The 13,514-nt window shown below is 42.7% G+C and overlaps 1 protein-coding gene across 6 annotated transcripts in view; it reads left to right on the plus strand.

Moving 5' to 3' along the window:
* Nucleotides 1-124: 124 nt before the first annotated feature.
* The window catches only part of TRAF3IP1 (TRAF3 interacting protein 1), a 52,578-nt gene continuing 39,188 nt past the window's right edge, over nucleotides 125-13,514 (plus strand). For 3 of the 6 annotated variants that reach the window (XR_012660715.1, XM_075094153.1, XM_075094158.1), the window contains exons 1-3: nucleotides 5,731-6,964; nucleotides 7,808-7,876; nucleotides 11,686-11,847. Coding sequence is in view for 5 of the 6 variants with exons in the window: in XM_075094153.1 (XP_074950254.1) it covers nucleotides 6,842-6,964; nucleotides 7,808-7,876; nucleotides 11,686-11,847 (354 nt within the window). In the remaining variant the exon portion in view is untranslated. Of the gene's footprint in view, nucleotides 1,743-2,469; nucleotides 2,613-5,730; nucleotides 6,965-7,807; nucleotides 7,877-10,712; nucleotides 10,760-11,685; nucleotides 11,848-13,514 lie in introns of those variants that run through there. The other 3 variants (XM_075094156.1, XM_075094154.1, XM_075094157.1) reach the window with 3 other exon arrangements.

A 13,514-nucleotide genomic window follows, 5' to 3' on the forward strand; every position in this document is an offset into this window, starting at 1 on the left:
TCCCCTGTGTTTCTAATGCTTGATTACTCAACCAGAGGAATGCTTGTTGTAACACAGTTTTGTGTGAATGCTTTTCCTTGGCACTTTTTGAAGAAGCAGCATTTACCTGTATTTAAAGTCAAGCAGGACTTCAACTTGCAACTTCAATATTTGCTTTTGTTGCCTGAAGGACAAGGGACAAGAGCCCTGGGCTGTTTCCTAGCTAGACCTTGGGGGGGCTTGGGGCTGACAATGGTCATGGAAGGGAGGCAAGTCCTTTGGAGTCCTGAGAGCAGAAGGAGGGGTTGGAGCCAGTACAGCTCATGGGAGAGACCCCTTCTTTCCTTTGACTTGCCCTCTATTCTTGCCTCCATGTGCCTTTTCATTGAGCCAGTGAACTGGGTCCCAGGTGTGGAGGGTTATATATCTATATAAACCATCACCAGTGGTTTTCTTCTCTCTCCAGTTTACTGTCAGGGTGAAGAGGCAGTATCCAGGCCTAGAGTGTCACAAAGAAAGTTCAGGAGCCCTGCCAGTGACTTACAGCATGTTGCTAGCTCGAGGCTGAGGAATACAGTGGATAGAGAGTTGCTGAAATGTGCAAACTTCACACATTTCATGAACCAGAATGGTACTGCCTGAAATCTGTATATAAATTTCATGGGGATGTTGAGTTGTGCAGAGGAAGGCTGATGGTCATTTTGGTAAAATTCAAAAGCTACGCTTATTTGCAAAACTAGACTATAAAAATGCAAGTATGCTGCTGTGCTCTGAATGACGAGCTTTTCTGATTGCAAGAGAAATAAAAGTCAGCACAGACAGCTTTAGCAAAGGCTGACAAAAGGAAACTAGCACACAGACAAAATTTAAAGAAAAAAAGAGGGGTGGATCCAGAGAATGAAGTAACACTTTGTAGAGACCTAGCTCTCATGAAAGTTACTGCTTTCAATTCCAGTTACAGCAGGGCAGATCAAATAGATCCACACCATAACTGCAGTCATGAGATATTATGTGGCTTCAATAGACCCAGGGGGAACTGTTTCTCCTGATAAAAAGAATCTGATTGTGCACCATACACCCACTAATTGCAAAAATTCTTTTTATACGATTAACAGAATAAATCAAACACACCTTTCCATTAACACTCCTTGGAGTAAACACATCGCAGCTTCCAGGCTGCTTATTGTGGTTTGGGTCTTATCCAACACACCAAACACAACTGGCCAAACCGAAGTTATACTAGGGTCCTGAATGCTCTCTCCATTAGGTACCTTAAGCAGGTAAAGATAAGAAAAACAAAATATTTTAAAAAGTATTGTATAGGATCTGTACTGAAATAATCCAAACCAGCAGGAAGTATCTAGGAAACCACACAGCTCTGTTTGTCTAGTCATTATCTCCACACAAAATGTATTTAAGGTGTGTTTTATCAATTGATGGCTTTAATAGCTGTAAAAATAACTCATAAATGTAATTACCTCATTTCTCCCTGCTTTCCACAACACAGCACTTCTGAGACACGGCATATTTTGTCACCTTGAGGACAGAAAGGCCACAGCAAGCCTGCTTCGCCCTGATCCAGGCGGATCAGTCAGCAAGCTGCATCCGTAGCTGTGGGACACATCTTGTGAGCTGGGTTGTTGCTGGATGGCAGAGACAGGGCAACAGAGCCTCCATGGAGCTGCAAGTCCTACAAATACATCTCATGGCAAGCAGCCAGGGAATGAAACAAATACCAGGGGCTGTGCCAAGCCCCGAAGGAGGTATGTTAAGAGGTCAAGACTTCAGCTGGCAGAAAAAAAGTTTGCCAAGATTCATCCTGTATTCAAAAAACTAAAAAGGTGTAGAAGGTGCCTATGACTCTGTATGGCTTGTCACCAGTTAGGCTGGTACACAGAAGTTCCCTCTGCTATAGACTTTATCCTACTGGACATGGTTCAGATTTTGAAGTGGAGTGTGTTTTGAAGTGTGAAGTGACTTCCACGCTTTCACAAGAGATGCTGAGCACTTTAAAATGTCTGCCTGCTTTGTTACAGTACCAGACTGGAGCCAAGCAGTCACTAGCATCTGTCACTGGTGAGCAGCACTGGTGAGACGGAACCCAGCTGCCGTGGAGAAGAGGGAAAGTGCGCTGGAGGTCTCTATCCAGCACACAAGGGAAGGGAGAGGAGTAGGCTTAAGCAATTGGTGTCTGAACCTAGATTTTGCAATCTGCAAGTCTAAAGTTTCATGGGATAAAATGTTTTTTCTTGTTGCAAGCTTAGCCATGCAGAGCCAGTGATGGGGAACACCCTTGGTGTCAAACGTCAGCTTCATTCTCCTTTTCAAACAGTGTAGGTTCCCCATCATTGACTTTCTTTGCAATTAGAATTAAATAGTAAATGAAACTGAGAATTCATTAGCCACAGAGCTATAGTCACCAATTTCTTACTGGTGGAAGGACAGCTAATTAATATGACACAGAAAATGTCACTGGTTTCTATATTGCAGGTGTTGGGCTTGTGCAATTACCTTTCCGGGCAAGGGAACTGTGTAAGTGGTCCCAGGTGGGAGCTCTGCTCACTGTGAAGTCCCATCCTTGAAACCTGCTCTCTGAAGTACTCCCAAGATGACACCACATCCCAATGTCTCTGGTATGTCCACGCCAAGTGAAAATGGTGAATTTTCCACTGCAGTGAAGTTGTGTTATTAAAGCAGCAGGGAAGAGAGGGCACAGTCACAACCTTTAGTTCTCCATGTCAAGGTTAAAAAATTGCCAGTGTAGCACACACTGTCGCATTCATTTGTCTGAGTGAGTCAGATAAATATGGGCTGCTGGTGGACCATGACTGTTCCCAACCTAAGTGGGTGTATAGATGAGCCCCATGGTAAGGGGAGGTCTGGCAAGCAAACTCTTGCCATTGTCAGGAGAACTTAGCTCAAGACTTTAGAGTGAATACCAATTTTATGAATAATTTTGGAATCCAGAGACTATAATTACAGTAAATAGTAAATATATGTAAATAGGCCTTCTTGTAAAAGAATATAAGCTGATCTCAGGGAGTGCAATACCAGCTCCTTGAAGTTTTGTAACATTGCCAGCCACACTTCTCAGGGTAGAGATGCTGTCTGGCAAAGCTGGTAGCAGTTCTGGAGTTGGTGGCAATAGGATAGGAGAGAGATCCTTCACAGAATAAAGCATATCCAGTAATGCAGACAGTGTGGACTTCTACAGAACTCTGTGGTAGCTCTAGGCTATTTTAAATCTACACTTTTCAAGGCATCTTGCAGAACCTGCCAACCAAATATTTGATGCCTGTGCAGCATCAAAATACAATTACTTCAAATCATCTAGGAGCAAAGATGTACAGCGTGACAGTAGTTTGTGTTTCACCAGTTTCCTGCTGATCTTCAAAAGCATACTGTCTTCACAGTGATTTGAGCTATACATTTGATATGTTTACCTGATGGACTGGGAGTAATTTTGACAGCTGATAATAATCCAAAATGTGTGGGACTGCTGGACAAAATTCCAAATTCCACATTGACTAGCAGCTTAAAAGGCAAAACATGGCTTTTAAGGCGTGTTAGTAGTTTAAAAGGCAAACCCTCAGCTTTTTAAAGGAGGTGAGGGAACGAGAGAGTTCAAGAGCATGTTGAGAGCAGAAGGCTCTCCCCTAAGCAAATGCCATTGGTTCTATGCCTTGGGCTCTTTCCATGGACTTGGCTGGGTTGCTGTTCTTGATGTTAAGGTAAGGGGTACTGTGTGAATGTTTATTTCTGCCTGAGGCACTGATTTTAAAGTAAACTTCCCAAATCCCATACCATGGAAATCTTTGGAGAAGTCCTACTTGGTTTAGAACTTTGCACAGTTACAAACTGTTCAGTTTCCTGTTACCTGTTTAAAAAGTCTTAAAAGTGAGAAACCCAGTGAAGCAAAAATACCTGCTAATATTTATCACACTCAGCAGCAACAGTCGTGTTCAAAGATAATGCAGTAGTATGTTCTTCCATGTTACCGATGCCCCAATACAGTTATCCTTAGGTCTGGACAGACAGCAGGTGCTTTCTGTTATCAAGCTGCCATCTGTATTTTAAAGCATTTGGTAGCTGAGCTGATAGGGGTTGGAAACTGCGTATATACACGTGTGTGCTTAAGCTACTGAGTTCATAAGGTTGAGGCTGGAGGTGGTACTCTGCTGTCTGTGGCATGCAAAAAGAAACAGAGGTAGAAAGCTTTACATTCCTGCCTTGAATATTTGGCCAGCAGTACATACCATGGTCCTGTCTTGCTGCTTTCCAGCCTATTTCTGCAAAGAAGTTCTGCTGTATTAAGTCAAACTAGTGGCTGGAAAGGTCAGAGTCCCTTCCTCTGGGAGGAGGCAAACCTTGGAGAAAAAGGCAGTATGTGTTGACATCTAATCCAGCTTGCGATGGTGGTGACCTGCTCAGAACAGCAAGATTCTCTGCCACCCTTCTGGTGTTAGGGTGGCTTTTGGTATATGATGGAGATCTGTGAATCTTCTCCTGAGCCATTTGGTAAGCTGCTTTCTCTCTTATTGATGCTGTGTGGTCAGCTGAATTTCCTGCTGACATCTTCATGAGGATTGGTCTCAGCTTGCCCAATGTCTGTGAACAACTCTAGTCCAAGGTCCTCAAAAAGACTAGGTCTCCAGACTGAACTTAAAGCTATCTGTTTTATGGTGGTCTTTCAATTCCAGTGACTCCCTTTAGGTCCACAGGGATCTGTGGAGACTTCGTGTGTTGCTAGCTTCTGGTTCTTCAATTAAATTGAACAGTGCTTCCTTGGGTACTATCTCTTCAGCAAAATGTGCATGCCAAAGGTCAAATTTAACAAAACCCCTGAGATTCCCTGAGGCATCTCAGACTCTTCATGGAGACCTGGTGGCAGAAATCCAGATAAACCACATGATTCCAAAATCAATAACCCTCTTCCCCAGAGCAGCTTCTTCCCACTCTTCCTGCTTCCTCTGAGACCCCTTCTAATGCCCTTGGATGTAAAAGCTGTCAACACCTCCTCTTCTTCCCAGGCTCACTAGATCCTGTAGTCACAGCCTGTCTGGGAACCTCATCAACCCACTAGTGTATTGGGCTGGGGGGAGACAGAAATTGCTTCCCTGCGAACACCTGCTCTCAGGAGCCCAGGTATAATTACCCAGGCAGTGTGGAACCTGTCCGCTTCCCTTCCTCTGCTGAAAAAATAACCTCTTTCCTTGCCTGAACTAACACCAGATAAATGTGCTTTGTAACGTGTCTTTTTTTGTTTCTAAATCTGTTTAATTCTAAGGTTGTTTAGCAAGGCAGGTAAGCTGGAGCTGTAAGTTGAAGCATGGCAGTGCAGTCCCATGCAGCCCTGCTGAAGTTCAGCTTTCCAAACATTAATGGTCCCAAGTGGCCAAACAGAAAAGCAGTATTTTCTTTCTCTGGTTCCCAAACCTGGTCAGGGAAATTGGTAGTGACCTGGAGGTTGGGGCACAGCCAGGGTTTTATTTGTTGATGAGGGCTACGATGGGGTGAGGACAAGGCAGGTTGCAGGGAGGCTATAGTATGCTGTCTGGTGGAAATGGGGCTGCAGAAGGCTGAGCGTGGTGCTGGGGGTCCTGCACTGTTCTTTGGCTGTGGCCTGGCTTTGCTAGGAAGCATGCGGAGGGATTGGGTTCCCTGACCTTGGCTGCTCCTTCCTGACCCATCACTTCCTACTCTCTTATTTCAAGAAAAAAAAAAAAAAGGTTACAATTGGAGTTTCAGAGCACTGTTTATCTGCCCATTATTCAAACAAGGGCCTGGGGTGTGACTAGTTCTGTGGGACAAGAGGCAGTGGTGTTACCTGTAATTTAAAATAACTCCCGAAACACATGAAGTATGCTTACAGAGGATACATTGCAGGGTGCAAGGTGGAATATTTCCACAAATCCAGCACACCTACTGGAGTTCATTTTGACACTTATACATGACAGGCATGGTGTGTTAACTATCTAATACATAATCATTGACCTGACTGAGCATCCTCCTTTTCCATTGGCCTGTATCTTTTCCACTTAATTTTAAAGCTACAGTGCAATTTAATTCACTGTCCATGTGTGGGGGGTAGTCCTTTCATCCCTCAACTGAGACTTGGTGCTTGCAATCTCCACCTGCTGGAATTATCTTTCCCACACTTGCTGGGCTTTGGTAAGAAGTTCTTGCCTTCTGGGCCAAGATGTTCCCTCTTGTCACTGCTGGCTGATTTGTGAAGATAAGAGAAGGCCACAACCTTCTTTGTAGAAGGATGTTTCCCCTGTCAGTCCTTGGAAGTCTACTAATTTGTATTCTTTTAGAAGGCTCTTGTTAATGAAGCATTCGTTGCTAATAGCCTCCTACCTGCCCTAAGCATTATTTACTGCCTTGAACATTCTAGAATTCTCTCGTGTTAGTTTCCACTCCTGTGATCCTTTCTTAACTGCTACTACCTCCTGTGCTATTCCATTTCATCCAAGAAGAATATAACAATTGGCAATCCCAACCATGGCTGCTTCTTCTCCCATCCCTTACTTTCCACTTCTTTATTTCAAGAGAAAAAAAAAAGATCCAACTGGAGTTTCAGAGCACTGTTTATCTAAAGATTATTCAGACCAGGGGCTGGGGTGTGACCAGTTCTGCGGGACAAGAGGCAGCGGGGCTGATTCCGGGGTCTCTCCCCTCAGGCCTAGGGCCGGGCCTAACCAGGCCGCCGGGGTGGTTGCTAGGGCCGCGTTGCGGCTAGCAACCGCCCGTGCCGGGTCTGCGCTTGCGCAGTGAGTCGCCCTGCGCCGCGGGGCAGGCCGGGAATGCTCGGCGCCGCCGGTGGCGGTGGAGGCGCGGTCCCGCCGCGGCCGGTGCCGCTATGAACGAGGCGGTGGTGCGGCGGACGCAGGAGTCCTTGGGCCAGGTGATCCGTAAGCCGCCGCTGACGGACAGGCTGTTGAGTAAGCCGCCCTTCCGCTACCTGCACGACGTGATCACTGAGGTGGGCCGGGAACTGGCCTGCGGGCCCGCTCCGGTGTTGCTAGGCAACGGGGCCTGGCTGTGGGCTCGGGCGCCCCCTGGCGGGCGGGGGTGTGGCTGCCGCGGGGGGTGGGCAGAGAGGGGCCCTGGGGTCCCTCTGTTGGGGGAGGGGGGCGCTGCACCGGGGGGACATCCCGGGCCCTGAGCGCTCCCTCGGCCGGGAATGGGGACCCTCTTACTTCTTCGGGCTCTGGGGCCTGGGCAGGGCCGGGGGGGCACACGCAGGTGGCTGCTGTAGGGGGTATGCTGGGAGCAGCGAGTGAATCTCGGGGGGTTTTAGGGTAGTAAAGTAAGTCTCAGGGTTTTTAGGGTGGCTGGTGGTGGTTAAGACCGGATAAGGGGGTCTGACTCCTCTCAGGCTGGTGTGGGTTTGATCTTCTGTGAAACCTGTTAGTAGGTTGGTTTTCCACCTCCCATTTTAAAAAAAAAAAAAAAGTCTTAACTTTTATGTTCATCGATTTGGTGCCGTTATATACTGTCACATGTAAAGAAGTCAATAAGGGAATAATGAAGAGCCGTGTTTAAAGTGCATGTGCTGGTGTTTACGTTGTGAATCTCCCAGAGTCACCAACCTCCAAGAATTAAATAGGAAGGGAGGTCTGAGCCGTAAGTAAGGACTAAATCTCCTTGTTCCAGAGCATGTTCAGAGATGCAGCAGATCTCCGAGCCTGCTCTAGAAATAGTTCTAAGCAAGGTATCATCTCTGAAAGCAAATAGGGCCAACCTGTTTCCTATTGCTGTACAAGCTTTATTGGACAGAGGCCTTCAAGTGTTGTTAACTTACTCCTTTTCTTCTGTTTTGAAGGTAATTAGAGTGACAGGTTTTATGAAAGGACTTTACACAGATTTTGAATTGAAGTCAGAGAATGTTAAGGTGGGTATGAAACTTCTTGTATACAAATGTACAGTAAATATTCTTGCTTAATATTCTAGGACTTGCTGAGGCATTCGTATAGTGTATGTATTCCACAATAGGTTTATTACAGTATACAAATGGCTAATTACTGAAAGAGGAAGTTAATGTTATTACTGAAAAAATGTTTTTCTTAACTACAAGGGTGACTTTACTGTCTGCTTGCTGGTCTTCTATTGTCTGCCTCTTTGCTGAACTGATGTTGACTTCAGCTACCGACTTGGTTGGAAACTTTGGTTTCTTATTTATGGCAAATAACACAGTGTTCGTATGTTGCTAGTGAGACAGCTACATCTGTTGGCGATTGTTTAACATAGCAATTGAAAGTCTAAGGTCTATGAACCTGGCTTGTCACCTATATAGCCAGTTGCATGTTTTATGCACTTCTTGCAGCTAATTATTGATCTGATATGTATGTTATTTTCTGTGACTGTTCTTATTGTTGTTGGGATAACTAAAATCTAAATTAGTTATACAAGGGATTGTTGATTTTGTTGGTACTGTCCCTGTTGAAGCTTGTTAATAGTTTCTCTGATGAAGAGTAGCTTAGGAAATGCTGCTACTTCTTTGGAGAGCACCGTGCATTTTATTGTGGATTGAAAAAGCAGATTTCCTAGCAACTGCTGGTACTTTGTTTGTACCTGCATACTGTGATACCTGTGAAGTTGTACCAATCTTGAGTATCTCTCTGAGAGTTTCTTTCACAGTCCATGAGGTCGTGGTTGCTGCGATGTGGGGGAAAACATCTCTAGCTTGTGTTCTTCCTTCCAAGATACTGGTCAGGAGAAAGACTTGGCTGTCACAGGATGCTTCCTTACTGTGATTTCTGTTGGAGTTGTAGAAGATCAGGCGAGTCACCTTTATGCAGAGACCAAAACTACCCACAGAGAGCTAGAGAGCAGCAGCCAGAGTTCATGTTGTGAATAGCTGTGTATGTTTATGTGCAAGGGTGATCTGCTTTATGTAACTCTAGGGAATGATACTCATCTGGTGTGATGATCTGGCAGTAAATGCACAGACTTGGAATGGGCAGGGTGCTTTCAGAAAAAAAGAAAGGTTTGTACCTACTGTGGAATAGTCCCAGCGCTGTAGTCCACAGTCTGCTTGCTCTGGGCTGGGAAAAACTGGCAGTTGCTCTTCGCAAGCTGGCTGTGCTGTTGCAGATCATGAGGTGCATAGACTGAAATTAGGAAAGGTCAAAGCTTGTGGTCCAGGCTCTGAGGTGGCTGGGGCTGGCTCCTGGTATGGAGATCCCCTTAAGTGCTACGCAGCATCATGCATGCATACATGCAGCAACTGTCTTCGTTTCTAGTTTGAACTCCCCTCTCCCACCTTGACATAGCCATGGGGTCCTAAAGCACCCACAGTTTCTTATGTGCTACCTTTTATGTCTCCGCTGTTGGGATAACAGATATTGCATAACTGGCTGGTCCCCTTCTCATGTGCAGAAAGGTGGGAGGCATGCTTCATCCCACGAGTCAAATCTGTCCTGCAGAGCGTGCCCATGGACCTCACCAAGTTCTAGTTTGTTTCAGGGATGTATAGTCAAAGTGATCAACGGAAGAGAGATGTAGGGGAAATGTAAAGTGTGAGGACAGCTACAATGGATGGTGTTGCTGTCTGCATGTTTATTAGAAAGGCCATCTCATTTGGTGATTCTCTTATAAATGGAAAGATTCTCTTATAAATGGAAAGATTGGATACTAGGCTTGATCTTCTAATCTTCCGCATCAGTTTTATATATATACACACACAAAAGTCTTTATATATATATATATATATAATATATATATATATATATATGTAAAAAGAGTCTTACCATTTGGAACAGTGGAGGTACCTTTGTTTGAAAGCTACCCAACCAAAAATATTTTCCTAAGTGCTCAGCACTATTTCAGATGTTTCCTTCTATTTTAATAGAACTTTATTTACTGATGCAGGTAGGAGCTCTAGATTTCTCATTGGGTTTTTGAGGATTTTGTATATGGACAGAACACACTGATACCGTAACTGGTGAAAATGATGAGGATGTAGGAGGAAATTTTGGATCTTTATTTGAAAACTTGTTTGGTTTAGAATAGCGTCCTGTCTCCTTCCCTAAATTAATAGATTGCATATGTCCTTGGAAGTATGGACAACTATTTTAATAGAAGGTTGCAGTACTTCCTTCCTTTCCTTTCTTATTTTTGAATGCAGGAAGCACTGGTGAGGGTGAAGTGCTCCTGCTGTTAGCTGGGATTTTCAGATTGTCTCCATTATGCGGCAGTGTTTGTTTTAATGCTTTCGGTACAGTCAAAGACGGGAAGTACTCTGACTCTGGAGACTGTCTTCCCATGTGTTTAACTATCATTCATGTGCTTGCAGCAGAACCCAGTTCTTGTTTATGGAGAGTGGCTCTGGGACTTGAGATAACACGTGAACAGGACTGTTAAGCTCCAGTGCCACAGGGATATGCACATAGTGCTACTGGGTGGCCTGTAAAGAGTGTTGGCCTTGCTCAGCTGAGGAAACACTGGCTTCTATTGCTTTCCTCTGTATTGGTACGTCTGTCAAATGAGATCCAGGTCATTCTGGATGTGCAGCTGAGATGATACTCAGTAGGTGCAGTGCAAACTGAGGTGTTACTCCTTTCCTGAATTAACTGAAATGGCAGCAGTCCACTTTTCAGTTATCAATTATTCAGTTATTCAAACTTAGCTTATACTCTTTTGAACCGATGCCTATAAAACATTCATCCAGAATTCTTCTTGCATGGGTTTACTTTTTAACAGGCTAGTAAAATATTTTCTTTGTCTCCAGTCATGACTGTAAAGGATGAGTGAGTAGACTTCTGTGCTGGGCCTGGTAAATATTCCTTGAATTTTATTATGTTTTATTAATAAAACTTTTGAGACTTGTTGGTGTGTTGGTTTTTTTTGTTGTTTTTTTTTTTTTTAATTCCCCCTGAGTATTGTGCAGCTGCAGAGGCTTCACACCACAATTTCATTATCTGGGTCAGGAGCTGTCTGATAAAATTTTACTTGGTGGGCGTTGGTTTATTTTGTCTTTATTTTTTTTTCTTATGATTTTGAATAATCACCAAAAGCCATCATCTCTGCTAAAGGGCACTTGGGGAAACTTGTTTGTAAAATATAATAATAAACCTAAAACACATCTGGTAATTGCCAAGATAAAAATACGTGCCAGTATCTCTTTCCCACCATCTGTCCTGTGTTTTCTTTACTCACTGTTAACTCTGGTTTGTAAAGTATATGCGCAAGCGTATAAGTCCCTCAGTTTAGATTCATATAAGATCCATAACTTTGACTTCTGTCCTGAAAAATATTCAGGGCAAGGACTGTCCTTCTGAGCAATATCTGCTGTAACAGTCCTGCTACAACTCTTTAGTGATTCTTTCGGTAATACTTGCAATCATTTCTTAAACAAAACTTTATCTTCGTTAAAATGTAATGCTTAAAAATAGAGTGCCAAGTTTTTTTTAGCAGTCTTAAAATGCACTGGAGCTAAATGATAAACATATTAAAAACACAAAGTTATACTTCCACTTTGGTCGTTCCAGTTCACTGTTCAGCCGTTATCAGAGCTGTCATTTCTTAATCAGAAATAAATAGCTAACTATAAATCAGGGCAGCTCTCTTTCCTGACTTTACAACCCACGTACTGTACGGATGCTTTCTGCAACTGTTCCACTCAGAGTTTTTCCTGTTCTTTAGGTCGTGTGTGGAATTATTTTGGAGTCTCAATATTATTCTTAATTGCTCTTTTACCAGGATAAAGATGCCAAAATCAGCTTCCTTCAGAAGGCAATTGATGCTGTTGTAATGGTAACTGGAGAGCCACTGTCAGTCAAACCAGCACGTGTTGTGGCTGGCCACGAACCTGAAAAAACCAATGAATTTCTTCAAGCAATTGGGAAGTGTTGCTTAAATAAAGTATGACATCGCTGCGTGTATAAAATATAGATAGTAATATATTATCAGAGCTTATGTGTAACAGACTTCATTGGCGCACAGTTGCTGTTTTTAATTACAGAAGATATGCCTTGGGTCACCACTTATAACAACAGATAGATGGTATATGATCTTTGCAGAGTTTGAGCCAAGTCGCCATTCAAACATGTTCTGGATATTTTAGTACTTCTAATTTAGGCTGGTTTTTATTTTTTACGTTATTCATTGGTCATTTAATAACATTTATTAGGTTTGAAGAACAATATGAAGCTTCAGAACTTTAAAAACTTTTGGTGATGCAGTCGTATTAATTATATGACCAGATGCTGCCACCTTGAGTTTATCTCCTTTAAAATTTCAGTCAAATCTCTAATTCTGTAATGAAAGTAATTTTTCCAATTTGCTGCTTTTTTTTTCCTTTTTGAATACGGAAATGCAGCAAAAGAGCAATTTGATAATCTGTTAACAATAACTACAGGGGCAGTTCTTAAAATAATTCTTGCATTTGTAAAATAATTGTGGCATTAAAAGTAACGGGGATCCTTTGCTTATAAGTGTTAAAGAGATTTTTGAAATATGAAGGTATTATCTAATCCCCTTGAATTAATGAGTGGGAATAAATTGTGTATAATTGACTGTGAAATACTACGGTATTTTCAGGCTGTCTGCAAGTTTAGCTTGGATTATTTTTGTCAGATAATCTACTCATATAAATTTATGTTATTTTGTTTCAATTAGCTGAGTGCTATGAGCTTCTTCCTTATGAATTGCTTGGGATCAGGAAGGGGGAAGTTGATAAACATGTGCACAGAGACTGGATGAGTTTAAAAATGTGCTTGATGGAACAGCTTTGTAGAATGCTGTGGTGAGATGTAATATCCAGAGGATATAGTCTACCCATCTGAGCTAAGATAATTAGCCCCTTGGCTTTTATTGTGAAACATAAGCTTGATGCACATTGTGAAAAAGATTTCCTTCAGTCTCTAGCCTGGTACTTTTAGTGCTGAGCTGAGCGCACAGCTTGGAGTTACTTAGTTCAGGCAAGTGTTGCTGATGTGCAGAAGTTAGTGACCAAATGTGAAAATCCACAAAAATTCATAGTTTTACATTTACAAACCAGGAGAGAATGAGGAGCCAACCCCTAGGACAATATAAGTTTTTGGTGATCTAAAAGCTTTTCCTGTTTCAGGAAGAATTTCCTGACAATGTGATTTTTTTTTTTCTTTATTTTGTTGATTAGTCAAACTCTTTCTCCCTTGGACATGAAAACATGACATTAACTTGCTGTCAAAATGATATAATTAATAGTTACTTGTTGTCTTAACAAATGAACTAGATGCAGAAGCTTTTTAAACACTAACTTTTTGAAAGTCATTCTTAATGTAGTTTTCTTTTCTTTAGTGGTTGCTGCTCATTGAGCAAGTATTAGGTGAAAGTAGAGTGGCCTAAAAGTGGACGCAAATACAACATAGTGTGGTTTTAAGAGTATTTAGCCAATCTAGCGGTCATGGTATAAGAATTTGACAGTCATTTACCTTACCACTTTGAAAAACATATAGATTGCTGCAATGAGAATTGCTATTGTGCTATAACACATAAAAAGCACTATATATCCCCATCACGAGTGCTGTTCCCCAGGGCTCAGTGTT

The sequence above is a fragment of the Phalacrocorax aristotelis genome, chromosome 5, assembly GCF_949628215.1.
Source record: "Phalacrocorax aristotelis chromosome 5, bGulAri2.1, whole genome shotgun sequence".
Lineage (NCBI taxonomy): Eukaryota > Metazoa > Chordata > Aves > Suliformes > Phalacrocoracidae > Phalacrocorax > Phalacrocorax aristotelis.